The sequence below is a fragment of the Sitophilus oryzae genome, unplaced genomic scaffold, assembly GCF_002938485.1.
Source record: "Sitophilus oryzae breed Bouriz unplaced genomic scaffold, Soryzae_2.0 scaffold_149_pilon_pilon, whole genome shotgun sequence".
NCBI classification, from domain to species: Eukaryota; Metazoa; Arthropoda; class Insecta; order Coleoptera; family Curculionidae; genus Sitophilus; species Sitophilus oryzae.
Genome location: NW_022146169.1, coordinates 2002035 through 2018401, shown reverse-complemented (window position 1 = coordinate 2018401; position 16367 = coordinate 2002035). Strand labels below are relative to the sequence as shown.

At 30.1% G+C, this 16367-nt stretch overlaps 2 protein-coding genes across 2 annotated transcripts; both read left to right on the top strand.

The window, feature by feature from the left end:
• Positions 1 to 1391: 1391 nt before the first annotated feature.
• LOC115878012 (pre-mRNA-splicing factor Slu7-like) lies at positions 1392 to 6352 on the top strand. Its single transcript, XM_030894365.1, has 4 exons — positions 1392 to 3133; positions 3194 to 3690; positions 3830 to 4259; positions 5768 to 6352. Exons 1-4 carry the CDS (start codon positions 2816 to 2818, stop codon positions 6185 to 6187), a joined length of 1665 nt encoding a protein of 554 aa, XP_030750225.1. The 5' UTR covers positions 1392 to 2815; the 3' UTR covers positions 6188 to 6352.
• A 5481-nt stretch (positions 6353 to 11833) lies between these two features.
• On the top strand, positions 11834 to 16367 carry LOC115878010 (pre-mRNA-splicing factor Slu7-like). Its single transcript, XM_030894363.1, has 4 exons — positions 11834 to 13209; positions 13268 to 13764; positions 13948 to 14377; positions 15921 to 16367. Exons 1-4 carry the CDS (start codon positions 12892 to 12894, stop codon positions 16338 to 16340), a joined length of 1665 nt encoding a protein of 554 aa, XP_030750223.1. The 5' UTR covers positions 11834 to 12891; the 3' UTR covers positions 16341 to 16367.

Here is a 16367-nt window from a genome sequence, read left to right as displayed (position 1 = left end):
GCAAAAAGTTGTATTTTTTCTTTAATTTCATTATGTTTTTCCATCTCGAGTCGAATTTTCTATATTTCTTCGACTTTTCTGATCTCTATATATTTCCAACTGTCTTTTTCGAATGTTTTAGATTAACCTACTGCTTTGTAACTTTTTTGGCAACAAATATCTCCTATTTTTTAAGGATTCAATAAATTAGGATTGACTTGAAACTTCAACAAACCATAAAAAATACATCAAAAACAGCTAATTTATCTTAAAGAAGTTATTACTTCCCATTCTGTCAAAGCAATAACAACAATTGCACATAAACAACCAATTTAAGCTGATTTGTAAAGGTTATCACCATTTTATGATATTATAAGTAGTAAATTTTTATATACTTACTCAGAAAAAACAAGAATAAAAAAGGCTTTGTTTGGATTCAGAGCGGTGACCTGCAGACCATAAAATAATTAAGTTTAGAGCGACTGACGTCGTAGTTATGGAGCGTATTGTAATATATTACAACAACAGAGCGGTGCACAGTGGATCGAGGTATAGGGATATAGCGGTCATAAATAGAAAAAAAAATACTTTAATAAGTAATTTGTAGCCCAGCTGCTTTATTTATGGCGAAAAGAAAAATATCTATAGATTTTTCTATAATTTTAATTGAATTTTAGCAAAACGCTGGTCTAATTATGACTGCAAAAATTATTTTTTTGTAAAGCGTGTCACTTAATAATATCGGTAAAGGTACCTGTAGATTTACCGTTTTCGCTTAGTAATGATTTCTGGTGAACTGCAAAAAATGTTTTTCTTACATTAACAGCCCCACGCGCCCTCCTTTAAAGGGTGAGCGTGGGGGATGGGTTTTGGGAAATCTTTGGATTGCGTGAGCATGTGACAGGTGAAAGTAATAAGTTTATAAAGTCTTTAAAAATCACTTCTTGTATCACTAGCTGTTTGTTTAGACCTTTCTTAATAAAAAAATTCAAGTTCCCCCGTGAAAAAATAAAATAACAAAATACTAATTTAACAATGGGATCCAAAAAATATATTATATGCGTGCAAGAAGTGTTTATAATTTAATTATGTTTGTAAAAAAGTTTTATTTTGTAAATCAAGTGATTTCTATACTTAAAAGAAACTTTAAACAATACTAAAATAAACCTGAAGTACCTATAAAATTAAAAAAATATATATTTCACAAAACAAAAAAAACTAAACCACCATTACAACTCTGAACGTAAAAGTAGAAAATAATATTTATGTAAGAAAACATATCGTCCCATTGCTGCCAAAAGTCACTAACTTTCTTTTTATTACTTCCGAGAAAAATGCGTCTAAAGATGAATTGCATTGCATAAATATGTTATAGTTAGTAACTATTCGGTATTAAAATAAAACATAAATAGCCAGAAATCGTAGTTAGTGATTGAATTTGGTTGTTCGGAAAAATGTTAGTTAGTGACTTTTGGCAGCAATAGGACGATATTCTAACCAACTCAGTAATATGTTCTATAAAAGGAGTTCTTTGGCTTCATCATCCAGCTCTAAACATTCACTTTTCTTCCACATATGCCGAAATGCAGCCAAATAAGGGTCAGAGGATATCAGGAGACAATTAAAAACATCTTGATTTGTGGCATACCGTGAACATTTTCGACTATTGTCTTTTCTGAAAAAAACGTAACTTAAAATTGTGTTGCGGTCTATTGAGAAACACGGACTACTTCAAATAAATATATCTCATGAATAGGCAGAATTTGACAGACCATTTTTTGTTTATAAACAAATACATTCCTCAAACAATATTATTTGCGATAAGAGGAAACGTCGATAAGCATCGATAGTATTTTTTTGGTATTTTGAAAACTATAAAAATATGGATAAAAACGACGTTTAAAAAAACATGAAAAATTAATACATAATAATAATTTCAGAACTTTCTAATAGTCGAAAAGTAGAGAAAACATCTTTTCTTTAAAATATAAAAAATAATAATCATCTCGGGTTTTTTAAAGCCTCCAGGAATATTTAGATTCTTATTTGCTATCACTAAGCGAAAAAGACAAATTAAATATGATCGGTTTAAGAGAAAAAAAACATGGTTACAAATTTTATTCAAAAAATTTGTTGTTATTTGTAAACCAATGCTACTACTATTCTAAAAGTTTAACAGTGTGCCATATAGTTTAATTTTTACCAAAATCACTTATGGCCGCTCTTTAACATATGCAAGAGCCACTGTGCGGCGTTGCCATATTAAAAATTTATCCCAAAGGCTGATTTAAAAATGACGAAATTTATAAATATTTCAAGTTTATTTCTCTTGTAATCTTGAAAGTACTAAATAAAACTATATATAAACATTTTCAAAAGTTATAAGCTAATTATATTATTACTTTGTTAAGATTTCCCCTAAGTATACTGATACAAAATTCAAATTAACAACTGTGGTGATAGACTTGGCAACGTAAACTGTTGCCAACTTAGCGGTTTTCCCGCTAAATCTAGCGGTTTATTTTTAATTAACTTTAAATTCGTCTTATCTGATAATGAAAGTCCTAATAAAAGGTTCAAAAATAGACAAAAAGCATAATTTCGAGTTCAGTATCGCCCCTAGAGGTATTTAATATACGAATCTGGCGGGTATCTATCTTCCAAAGTTGGCAACCCTGGCAACGTAGCATTATAAGAGGGTATTCAAATATCGTCAGTTCCCCTGTGGATGCCTTGTGGTATAGACGTGGTTAGGCAGTCTATTGTATATTTTTAGTATAGACAGTCTATAGTATAAGTGTATTTAGTGTCTTAAAGTTAAACGAACTTTACAAAGATGGCAAACCCTACTCAGTGTTTAACAGTATCCCAAATATTGAAAAGAAAGGCTGAATTTGACGATGAACCCAGAAAGAAATCAAGGGAAGATAGGAGGAAAGCTAAAGAACTAGAAGAAGCACGAAAAGCAGGAACTGCTCCGGCAGCTGTTGATGAAGAAGGAAAGGATATTAATCCTCATATACCCCAATATATTTCGAATGCGCCATGGTATTACGCGACCAGTGGCCCCACCTTAAGACATCAAAGGCCTCAATATGATAAACAACAAGAGTACTCTGCTATAGACGAATGGTATAGAAGAGGACTTAACACAGTAAGTATAAAATTACATAAATCTTATTATAATATTAATATTTTAATTTTTTTGTATTAGACTAAAATCGTTACCAAATACAGAAAAGGAGCTTGTGAAAATTGTGGCGCTATGACCCACAAAAAGAAGGATTGCATGGATCGACCGAGGAAAGTCGGTGCCAAGTACTCTAACACAGATATTTTACCTGATGAATTTGTACAGAAGAATTTATCATTGAGTTTCGACGGTAAAAGAGACAGATGGAGTGGTTACAATCCACTAGAGCACATATCAGTGATAGAGGAATTCCAGAAAGTAGAGGACGCAAAGAGGCAACTGAAAGCTGAAAAATTAGATGCACAAAATTCTGATAATTATGAAGATGAAGACAAATATGTTGATGAAGTAGATATGCCTGGTACAAAAGTAGATAGCAAACAAAGAATTACTGTAAGGAATTTACGTATTCGTGAAGATACCGCAAAATATTTAAGAAATTTAGATCCGAATTCTGCATATTATGATCCGAAAACTAGATCTATGAGGGAAAATCCAAATCCAGGAAAAGATGATACGTAAGTATATTTATATAATTTTTATAGTTTAACAATTACGTTCTCTTGACTTTTGACTGTTCATTTGATAGGTTCAAAGTTAGCTCAGTCTTAATACATAATTTATAAACTATCTGTATTTAATTGTATTATATTTTAGATACAAAGGAGAAAACTTTGTAAGATTTAGTGGTGCTACAAAATCACATGCAACAGCTCAACTTTTTGCTTGGGAAGCCTACGAGAAAGGTGTGGACGTTCATCTCTTGGCCGAACCTACAAAATTGGAACTGCTACAAAAGGAATATGAGAAAAAGAAGGAACAGTTCAAAACCAAAGTTCAGTCAAATATTTTAGAAAAATATGGAGGAGAAGAACATTTGGAAGCTCCGCCAAAAACTTTATTGCTTGCCCAAACAGAAGGTTATGTTGAATATTCAAGATCAGGAAAAATTATGAAGGGCCAAGAAAAAGAGGAGATACGTTCCAAATATGAGGAAGATATTTATATTAACAATCATACAAGTGTTTGGGGTTCATACTGGAAAAGTGGTCAGTGGAGTTATAAATGCTGTCATTCTTTTATCAAGGTAGGCATAATAAACTATTATTAACTACATTTTGTATAATCTAATAATGTAACAAATATTTACATATTTTTTGATATTAACATTTGCAAACTTTATATGAATGTCAAAGTTTTAAAAAATATATAAATGTCAATAATATTCGTTAGTTTAAAGAAAGAAGTAAAGTTAACAATCCTGCAATAATATCAATATATGAAGACTTGTAAATAATGTTCTAAGTGCCAAAATCATTATTTCAAGATAACATTTTTTATATTTTTTAACAACATTAATATTTGAATTCGCATTTGCTAATATTTATACCGCGTGGTGCATCATCGTTGAAACATAGGCAATCCCATGCAAATTTTAAACTCTAAATATTGGCACCCCTGTTTATTTTACAGCCAAATCGCAAATATCTTTTTTAAAGGTCTGCGTACGCTGAATACACACATGCCACATTTGAACAATTTTGGACAAGCCGATTTTAAGTAATTTAAGTTAAACTGTATCTATTTTTAAATTAAAACTGAACAGGTAACAATGCAGAACCACGCAAATGCCAACTTACCTTAAATTGTCATCCTGTAATTTTATCAAATGTCAAATGATATTTCATTATGAAAATGCTTTTGCCTATTTCAAACAAATTAGAAAAATGCTATTGGGCCGACTAACCGTATCTACTATAACTTAATATTGTAGAACGAACACAGCACAACAAAATGCATGTAACATTAAACTCATTTGACAGACAACTTAAGAGATATTGACAGTTGCCTGATTTTGTATTGTCGCCTATTCAGTTTTAATTTAAAAATAGATGCAGATTTTCTTAAATTAGTTAAAAACGGGTTGTTCAAATTTGGTATGTGTATTCAACGCGTGCGCACTCCTTTAAAAACACTATTTACAACTTAGCTGTAAAATCAACAGGGAAGCCAATATAACTATTTGCATTTCCTTTATTTCCAATGCCGATGTACCACCCGGTATATTCCTTGCATCACTAGTATAATCCAAAAAAAATTATTGGCTATATTATTTCAATAGTGCCTCTTTATATAAGGAAATCCCTTCTGTAAATAAGATTGTTTTCAATTTATTTTTAAATATAAAATACTGTATGGTAAAAAAAAGTTGTCTCAGTGGCTTTTGAAAGGACAGTTGATAATTTCGGTTGGGTTGTCCCCTCTGTGTCATTTATTAAGTAATACCTTTATTTATAACACTATTATTTGTGGTGATGATACAGCCATACCTAACGCCATTACTTAAAAATTGTCATTAAAACTGGTCACACTCTTGCTTTAATAAAAGTAAAGTATTCAAATAGAAAGAGTATTATGAAATTTGCAACTAAAATTCCTTAGGGTATCTCATTATATATGTTTTTTATATTAAAATATTTTTTTTATTAATCGTTCCGTTAATCTCTCATAACTTTCAATCGTCATTTCAAAAGCTACTGTGACACTGTTTTTTATTCAATCCTATGGTATCATAAGACTTGTGTATTTTTTTAGAATTCATATTGTTTGGGTGAATCTGGAAAAAGTAGCAACAATGACACAGAATTAAACAATAGTTCTGATGTTAATATTAACCAAAGTGAAGATATTAATAATATATCGGAAACTACACAAGAAAGTGAATTGACTTGTGATAAAAAATCAGATGATTCCAGTGAAAATGATATCAGAACAAAGTCTGAAAAAAAGAAGAAAAATAAGCACAAAGAGAAAAAAGCCGAAAAAGACAAATTATCAGAGGCTTTAAAAGCGGAAGAACAGCATCAAAAGCAAGCCGATTATTTGTTGTCTTTGGATGAAAGAAAGCGACCTTACAACAGTATGTTTGAAGCAAAGAAACCAACGGAAGAAGAAATTGAAGCATATTACCTAAAAAGGAAACGAGAGGAGGATCCAATGAGTCAGTTTTTATAATGTAACATAGGTATTTATTCTGCAATGTTATTTTAAAAATGTATTAAACTAGTGATCAAGAAAGTATTGTAGTTTTATTAGTTATATTTTTATTACTCCGGCAAGACGCTAATTTTTTTTTTTAAATTCCACTGATAATAATTTGTCGACACTTTTTAACAAATATGTGGCACTTAGAAAAAAATTATAATAAGTCGAAAAATAAAGAAGACCTCCTCTAGCTAGGAGACAAAGCAGAATCGGACCTATGTTGACTTTTATATTGATATAAAAATAAATGGACGCGTTCGGTGAACACATATACATATAACTTTATATACTCAGCCTAATCTCTAAAAAGTGAAGCCCAAACAGTGAAAGAGAAATATGGAATTCTGTATAAGTCTATTTCACCCGGATAGTCACTTAATTGCGCATGCCTTACCTGAAGAAGTTTTCACTGGTCCGTATTTTTAAAGGGAAGTGGTTGACTGACATTTCACCTAACTTTAATTTTATTTATATTTTTATTATTTATAACACATTATCATGGAGTTGGAAAAATATCAAAAATAGTTGGAAACAATAAACTAAACAAAATCACTCTTTTACGCGCACAAATAAAAAGTAATCCAAACAGAACTAAAACAACAATCAATCGGAGTTTGGCGCAATCGCAGTTCAATCGATATCCGGGTGAAATAGACTTATGCAGCATTAATATGGAGCTGAGTTATGTTGTCTTTTTCTTACGGCACGGAAACAGCACACGGGGTTAAGTCATATACGTAGTACTTTTTACAAATATACTCAGCCTAATCTCCAAAAAGTGAAGCCCAAACAGTGAAAGAGAAATATGGAATTCTGCATAAGTCTATTTCACCCGGATATTCATTTAACTGCGCATGCCTTACCTGAAGAAGTTTTCATTGGTCGATGTTTTTAGAGGGAAGTGGTTGACTGACATTTCACCTAACCTTCAATTTTATTTATATTTTTATTATTTATAACACATTATCATGGAGTCGGAAAAATATCAAAAAATAGTTGAAAACAATAAACTAAACAAAATCACTCTTTTACGCGCACAAATAAAAAGTAATCCAAACAGAACTAAAACAACAATCAATCGGAGTTTGGCGCAATCGCAGTTCAATCGATATCCGGGTGAAATAGACTTATGCAGCATTAATATGGAGCTGAGTTATGTTGTCTTTTTCTTACGGCACGGAAACAGCACACGGGGTTAAATAGGGAACACTGAGTATATATAGTTATATGTATATGGGTTAAATAGGGAACACTGAGTATATATAGTTATATGTATATGGGTAAACACAGCAGCGTAAGTTTTCGCTGACCTTTGTTTATGACATTTCACGGTATTCCCTAAACTTCAAAAAGCAGCAAAAAGAACAAGAAACAGCTGCTTTTTTTCTATCAGACGGTATAATTACAATGAAAAGTTGTTTATACTGATATACAGGGTCCGGCAATAGTGCGTCGGCCATCTGTAGCTCCTAGAATAAAAAAAACTTGTAAATTTCGTTTAAGTGCAGAACTAAAGTATGAATTAACTAACTTCTATTGGGTGGCTCGAAAAAGTGTGAGTGGATCGGGATGATTTTTTTCTAAATTGAACGCCCTGTATATTATTGCATTTTTGGCTTCCTTTCAGATCACTTTACATAATCCTAAGATATGAGTATATATATTTCGATTGTTTCAGAGATATTAATAAATAAATAAAAAATATATATTTTTCGGCCTTTCTTAAAACAAATAAAAATACAAGAAGTGTCCTGAAATCAAAACTATATTAGGTATTTATTTTGCTATAAATATGGTAATCGTAAATCATACAGGATGCTAAAAATTCTACGCCAAACTTTCTAAAATATAAAATAATTTTTCTTCGTTTTTTCAAATGGAACACCCTGTATATTATTTTTTCAATAGATGGAGAATTAAAAAATAAACATTTTTTGTATTTAGAGTATTTCAAAAATTTCACACTTTCGCCGATATTCGCGATTTTATATTTCATATGGCATTTTCCACAGTAAATTTTTATCAAAGCCACCCAATAATTTTTCTCTCATATTTTAACGTTGAGAGCGCCATATGAAATAATACTATGTGTATCTGCAAAACCATTAAAAATCTTGATATACTTTAAATACAAAAAATGTTCATTTTTTAATTCTACATCTAATAAAAAATAATATACAGGGTGTTCCGTTTCAAAAAACAAAGAAAAATGATTTTATATTTTAGAAAGTTTGACGTAGAATTTTGAACATCCTGTATGATTTAAGATTACGATATTTATACCAAAGTAAGTATAGACCATCTAAAGTAAATACCTAGTATAGTTTTGGTTTCAGGACAGTTCTTGTATTTATAATAATTTTTTTACTGAAGGAATTTTTTTCTATATATTTCCAACTGTCCTTTGCGAACGTTTTAGATTAACCTTTGAAACTTTTTGGCAACAAATATAGCCTATTTTTTAAGGATTCGATTAACTAGGATTGACTTCAAACTTCAACAAACCAAAAAAAAATAAACAATAAAAAAACATCAAAAACAGCTAAAATATCTTAAAGAAGTCATTACTTCCCGTTCTGTCGAAACAATAAACAACCAATTTAAGCTGATTTGTAAAGGTTATCACCATTTTATGATATTATAAATAGTAAATGTTTTTTTTTTGAAAATTGGTTCTTGGGGTTATGGTCCGTATATAAATTTGTTTATTTTTTTATTATTGGTCTATTATTATTACACTTTAACTCACAACACCCAATTAGTCATAAAAAATCCGTTATAATAGGCCTTGCTGACCGAATAATTCATTTAACAGATACCGATTACAGACCTGCAAGTATACGGAAGGGTAAAGAGGCACTCCTAAAAACAATTATTATCCACTTAAATTAATTAATAGTATCTTCAAAAAACGAATACATAAATTTCACAACACGACTAATACACAAAATAAGGACGGAAAAATCCAAAAAAATATTTATCTCTCCCATATCTACCAGGGCTGTCGGAAAAATTAAATAACATTTTTAAAAAGGAAAGTATTACTGTATGTTATAAAAGCCACAACTTGTTAAAAAATACCTTCACCAAGCTAAAATCAATCATACCAAAAGACAAAAGAAGCAATATAGTATATCAGATACCTTGTAAGGACTGTGATAAAATTTACATAGGGCAAACTGGTCAGTATCTAAAAAATAGGATCAATGGTCACAAGTATGATAAGAAAAATAAAACGGCGTTAACAAACCATGAAATTGAATGTCAACACACTTTTAACTTTAACGACACAAAAATTTTGGCAACTGAAAATCATACAAGAAAAAGAGAATTTTTAGAAATGATATATATACAAAAAAATAACAATACCATAAACGCAAAATCCGATACGCAAAATTTGAGTAAAATATACTATAATTTGATTAATTAATTTATGTGAACCAAAATATTAATACATTTTTTACAACAAAAGAACTATCGATTGTTTCATATCCATATCAATAGAGGTTCACAAGGAGAAAAAAAAGAAAAAAAAATGCACCAGTCGAGCAACCAAAGAAATATATTGGTGTGTCAGTCTATGTGTTTGTTTAATATTGAATAGATGTATTAGTAGGTGCTGTGTTAAAATGTAAATATATAAGTTGTTTTTATGACGTCCAAGTTTATAATGTAAGTTTTAAATCTTTCTATTTTTTCATGTTTACTAGTGATGTATTTTACTTGGTAGAACATGTTTTGATAAAGATCTAATATAGATCGAAACGTAAACTTTGATAATATGTTTCACTACAAAATAAAAAAATAAACAAATTTATATACGGACCATAACCTCAAGAACCATTTTTTCAAGAACCATATATATATCAATATATATATATATATATATATATATATATATATATATATATATATATATATATATATATATATATATATATATATATATATATATCTTGTCCGAAGAATGGTATACTCCAAAAAGAAGTAGTAAATGTTTATATACTCAGAAAAAACACGAATGTCCCTTAGAAAACAGTAATGAAATAAAAAATTAAAATAAAAAATCCGTTATAATAGGCCTTGCTGACCGAATAATTCATTTAACAGATACCGATTACAGACCTGCAAGTATACAGAAGGGTAAAGAGGCACTCCTAAAAACAATTATTATCCACTTAAATTAATTAATAGTATCTTCAAAAAACGAATACATAAATTTCACAACACCACTAATACACAAAATAAGGACGGAAAAATCCAAAAAAATATTTATCTCTCCCATATCTACCAGGGCTGTCGGAAAAATTAAATAACATTTTTAAAAAGGAAAGTATTACTGTATGTTATAAAAGCCACAACTTGTTAAAAAATACCTTCACCAAGCTAAAATCAATCATACCAAAAGACAAAAGAAGCAATATAGTATATCAGATACCTTGTAAGGACTGTGATAAAATTTACATAGGGCAAACTGGTCAGTATCTAAAAAATAGGATCAATGGTCACAAGTATGATAAGAAAAATAAAACGGCGTTAACAAACCATGAAATTGAATGTCAACACACTTTTAACTTTAACGACACAAAAATTTTGGCAACTGAAAATCATACAAGAAAAAGAGAATTTTTAGAAATGATATATATACAAAAAAATAACAATACCATAAACGCAAAATCCGATACGCAAAATTTGAGTAAAATATACTATAATTTGATTAATTAATTTATGTGAACCAAAATATTAATACATTTTTTACAACAAAAGAACTATCGATTGTTTCATATCCATATCAATAGAGGTTCACAAGGAGAAAAAAAAGAAAAAAAAATGCACCAGTCGAGCATGGTACAAAGAAAACAAGGTATGATCGATAGCGGCTCCAATTTCGTTAAGTTTGCGCATACCACCTGTGACGTCATACGCCATACAGAAAAATATCCATATTGTTCAAATGCCACTAATAAAAAAAAGACCTAAAATAGGGAAGAATCAGGACATAACCCCAAAAGTTATGTCAAATTATCGAGCTTGACATTTGAAAAATTATTTTCGCGTTTATTGTGTCATCTGTTTGACAATTTGAAATTGGCGCGCGGAGCTTGCCGACCAATGGTGCCGTTTATCACCTGTGACGTAGTAACCAACCTGCGCAATATCATACCTTGTATTCTTTGTATCATGCCAGTCGAGCAACCAAAGAAATATATTGGTGTGTCAGTCTATGTGTTTGTTTAATATTGAATAGATGTATTAGTAGGTGCTGTGTTAAAATGTAAATATATAAGTTGTTTTTATGACGTCCAAGTTTATAATGTAAGTTTTAAATCTTTCTATTTTTTCATGTTTACTAGTGATGTATTTTACTTGGTAGAACATGTTTTGATAAAGATCTAATATAGATCGAAACGTAAACTTTGATAATATGTTTCACTACAAAATAAAAAAATAAACAAATTTATATACGGACCATAACCCCAAGAACCATTTTTCAAAATATATATATATATATATATAGCATATATATATATATATATATATATATATATATATATATATATATATATATATATATATATATATATATATATATATATATATATATATATATATATATATATCTTGTCCGAAGAATGGTATACTCCAAAAAGAAGTAGTAAATGTTTATATACTCAGAAAAAACACGAATGTCCCTTAGAAAACAGTAATGAAATAATAAATTAAAAAAAAAAGAAATAAACCCATTAGATAAGGCTTTATTTGGATTCAGAGCGGTCACCTTCAGGCCATAAAATAATTAACTTCAGACCGACTGACGCCCACACTATGGAGCATATAGTAAAATACTACAACAGAGCGTCGTTGCCAGATTCAAAGTTTCTCCCAAAGGCTGATTTAAAAATGACGAAATTTATAAATATTTCAAGTATGTTTTTCTTGTAATGTTGAAAGTACTAAATAAAGCTATATATCAAAATTTTCAAAAGTAATAAGCTAATTATATTATTATTTTCTTAAGATTTTCCCTAAGTCTACGTATACAAAAATCAAAATAAACAACTGTGGTGATAGACTTGGCAACGTAAACTGTTGCCAACTTAACGGTTTTCCCGCTATATCTAGCGGTTTATTTTTCAGTTTAGCGGGAAAGATATTATTTAGCGCTCGATTTAGCGGCTAGCGGTTTTTTAGCGGTATACATTTCTGATTAAAATTTAAATAAAATTGACACAACATTATTACATATCTCAATTCTAAGAAACAATTTTTTTTTCAAAATTTGCCTCAATATGTCGCATTATAATCGTATATTCATATAGTACCTAGGACAAGAATATTAGAAGTCATGTTAAATTCGCCTTATTTGGTAATGAAAGCCCTAATAAAAGGTTCAAAATTAGACAAAAAGAATAATTTCAGGTTCAATATCACCCCTAGCGGATTCTAGCGGTTTTTAATATACAAATCTAGCGGGTATTTACCTTCCAGAGTTGGCAACCTTGGTAACGTAGCATTATATGAGGGCGTTCGTATAAAATATCAACAGTCAACAGTTCCCCTGTGGATGCCCTGTGGTATAGACGTGGTATAGAGAGTCTATTGTATATTTTTAGTATAGACAGTCTATAGTATAAGTGTATTTAGTGTTTTGAATTTAAACGAACTTTACAACGATGGCATACCATACTCAGGGTTTAACAGTATCCCAGATATTGAAAAGAAAGGCGGAATTTGACGATGAACCTAAAAAGAAATCAAGGGAAGATTGGAGGAAAGCTAAAGAACTAGAAGAAGCACGAAAAGCTGGTACTGCACCAGCAGCTGTTGATGAAGAAGGAAAGGATATTAATCCTCATATACCTCAATATATTTCGAATGCGCCATGGTATTATGGGACCAGTGGCCCCACCTTAAGACATCAAAGGCCTCAAGATGATAAACAACAAGAGTACTCTGCTATAGACGAATGGTATAAAAGAGGACTTAACAGAGTAAGTATAAAATTACATAAATCATTATAATATTAATATTTTAAATTTTTTGTATTAGACTAAAATCGTTACCAAATACAGAAAAGGAGCTTGCGAAAATTGTGGCGCTATGACCCACAAAAAGAAGGATTGCATGGATCGACCGAGGAAAGTCGGAGCCAAGTACTCTAACACAGATATTTTACCTGATGAGTTTGTACAGAAGAATTTATCATTGAGTTTCGACGGTAAAAGAGACAGATGGAGTGGTTACAATCCACTAGAGCACATATCAGTGATAGAGGAATTCCAGAAAGTAGAGGACGCAAAGAGGCAACTGAAAGCTGAAAAATTAGATGCACAAAATTCTGATAATGATGAAGATGAAGACAAATATGTTGATGAAGTAGATATGCCTGGTACAAAAGTAGATAGCAAACAAAGAATTACTGTAAGGAATTTACGTATTCGTGAAGATACAGCAAAATATTTAAGAAATTTAGATCCGAATTCTGCATATTATGATCCGAAAACTAGATCTATGAGGGAAAATCCAAATCCAGGAAAAGATGATACGTAAGTACATTTATATAATTTTTATAGGCTCGATAGAGATGTATTTGTTGTATTTCAAATGACATTGGCAGTTTAACAATTACGTCCTCTTGACTTTTGACTGTTCATTTGATAGGTTCCAAGTTAGCTCAGTTTTAATACATAATTTGTAAACTATCTGTATTAAATTGTATTATATTTTAGATACAAAGGAGAAAACTTTGTAAGATTTAGTGGTGCTACAAAATCACATGCAACAGCTCAACTTTTTGCTTGGGAAGCCTACGAGAAGGGTGTGGACGTTCATCTCTTGGCCGAGCCTACAAAATTGGAACTGCTACAAAAGGAATATGACAAAAAGAAGGAACAGTTCAAAACCAAAGTTCAGTCTAATATTTTAGAAAAATATGGAGGAGAAGAACATTTGGAAGCTCCGCCAAAAACTTTATTGCTTGCCCAAACAGAAGATTATGTTGAATATTCAAGATCAGGAAAAATTATGAAGGGACAAGAAAAAGAGGAGATACGTTCCAAATATGAGGAAGATATTTATATTAACAATCATACAAGTGTTTGGGGTTCATACTGGAAAAGTGGTCAGTGGAGTTATAAATGCTGTCATTCTTTTATCAAGGTAGGCATAATAAAATATTATTAACTACATTTTGTATAATCTAATAATATAACAAATATTTGCATATTTTTTGATATTAACATTTGCAAACTTTATACGAATGTCAAAGTTTTAAAAAATATATAAATGTCAATAATATTCGCTAATTTAAAGAAAGTAGTATGAATTTCTTATAACTTAAGTTAACAATCCTGCAATAATATCAATATATGAAGACTTGAAGTAAATAATGTTCTAAGTGCCAAAATCATTATTTCAAGATAACATTTTTTATATTTTTTAACAACATTAATATTTGAATTCGCATTTGCTAATATTTATACCGCGTGGTGCATCATCGTTGAAACATAGGCAATCCCATGCAAATTTTAAACTCTAAATATTGACTGCCCTGTTTATTTTACAGCCAAATCGCAAATATCTTTTTAAAGGTCTGCATACGCTGAATACACACATGCCACATTTGAAGAATTTTGGATAAGCCGATTTTGAGTAATTTAAGAAAAACTGCATCCGTTTTTAAATTAAAACTAAACAGGTAACAATGCAGAACCACGCAAATGCCAACTTACCTTAAATTGTCATCCTGTAATTTTATCAAATGTCAAATAATATTTCATTATGAAGGTTTAGGCTTTTGCCTATTTCAAACAAATTAGAAAAATGCTATTGGGCAGACTAACCGTATCTACTATAACATAATATTGTAGAACGAACACAGCACAACAAAATGCATTTAACATTAAACTCATTTGACAGACAACTTAATTGATAGATATTGACATTTGCCTGGTTTTGTATTGTCGCCTATTCAGTTTTAATTTAAAAATAGATGCAGATTTTCTTAAATTAGTTAATAACGGCTTGTTCAAATTTGGTATGTGTATTCAACGTGCGCACTCCTTTAAAAACACTATTTACAACTTAGCTGTAAAATCGACAAGGAAGCCAATATAACAGTTAAAAATTTGCATTTCCTTTATTTCCAACGCCGATGTACCACCCTGTATATTCCTTGCATCACTAGTATAATCCAAAAAAAAAATATTGGCTATATTATTTCAATAGTGCCTCTTTATGTAAGGAAATCTCTTCTGTAAATAAGATTGTTTTCAATTTATTTTTAAATATAAAATACTGTATGGTAAAAAAAAGTTGTCACAGTGGCTTTTGAAAGGACAGTTGATAATTTCGGTTGGGTTGGCCCCTCTGTGTCATTTATTAAGTAATATCTTTATTTATAACACTATTATTTATGGTGATGATACAGCCATACCTAACGCCATTAGTTAAAAATTGACATTAAAACTTGTCACACTCTTGCTTTAATAAAAGTAAAGTATTCAAATAGAAAGAGTATTATGAAATTTCCAATTAAAATTGCTTTGTGTATCTCAAAATATGTTTTTTATAATAAAGTTTAATATTTGTTTAACAATCGTTCCGTTATTCTCTCCAAACTTTCAATCGTCATTTCAAAAGCTACTGTGACGATGCTTTTTATTCAATCCTATGGTATCATAAGACTTGTGTATTTTTTTAGAATTCATATTGTTTGGGTGAATCTGGAAAAAGTACTAACAATGACACAGAATTAAACAATAGTTCTGATGTTAATATTTACCAAAGTGAAGATATTAATAACACATCGGAAACTACACAAGAAAGTGAATTGACTTGTGATAAAAAATCAGATGATTCCAGTGAAGATGATATCAGAACAAAGTCTGAAAAAAAGAAGAAAAATAAGCACAAAGAGAAAAAAGCCGAAAAAGACAAATTATCAGAGGCTTTAAAAGCTGAAGAACAGTATCAAAAGCAAGCCGATTATTTGTTGTCGTTGGATGAAAGAAAGCGACCTTACAACAGTATGTTTGAAGCAAAGAAACCTACGGAAGAAGAAATTGAAGCATATTACCTAAAAAGAAAACGAGAGGAGGATCCAATGAGTCAGTTTTTATAATGTAACATGGGTATTTATTATGTAATG

Excerpts from the sequence above, each read along its gene's own strand:
- LOC115878010 (XM_030894363.1), top strand. The coding sequence starts at position 12,892 with ATGGCATACCATACTCAGGGTTTAACAGTATCCCAGATATTGAAAAGA. Across the intron at positions 13,765-13,947 it reads AATCCAGGAAAAGATGATAC|ATACAAAGGAGAAAACTTTG; the intron begins GTAAGTACATTT and ends ATTATATTTTAG. Across the intron at positions 14,378-15,920 it reads GCTGTCATTCTTTTATCAAG|AATTCATATTGTTTGGGTGA; the intron begins GTAGGCATAATA and ends GTATTTTTTTAG.
- LOC115878012 (XM_030894365.1), top strand. The coding sequence starts at position 2,816 with ATGGCAAACCCTACTCAGTGTTTAACAGTATCCCAAATATTGAAAAGA. Across the intron at positions 3,134-3,193 it reads ATAGAAGAGGACTTAACACA|ACTAAAATCGTTACCAAATA; the intron begins GTAAGTATAAAA and ends TTTTTGTATTAG. Across the intron at positions 4,260-5,767 it reads GCTGTCATTCTTTTATCAAG|AATTCATATTGTTTGGGTGA; the intron begins GTAGGCATAATA and ends GTATTTTTTTAG.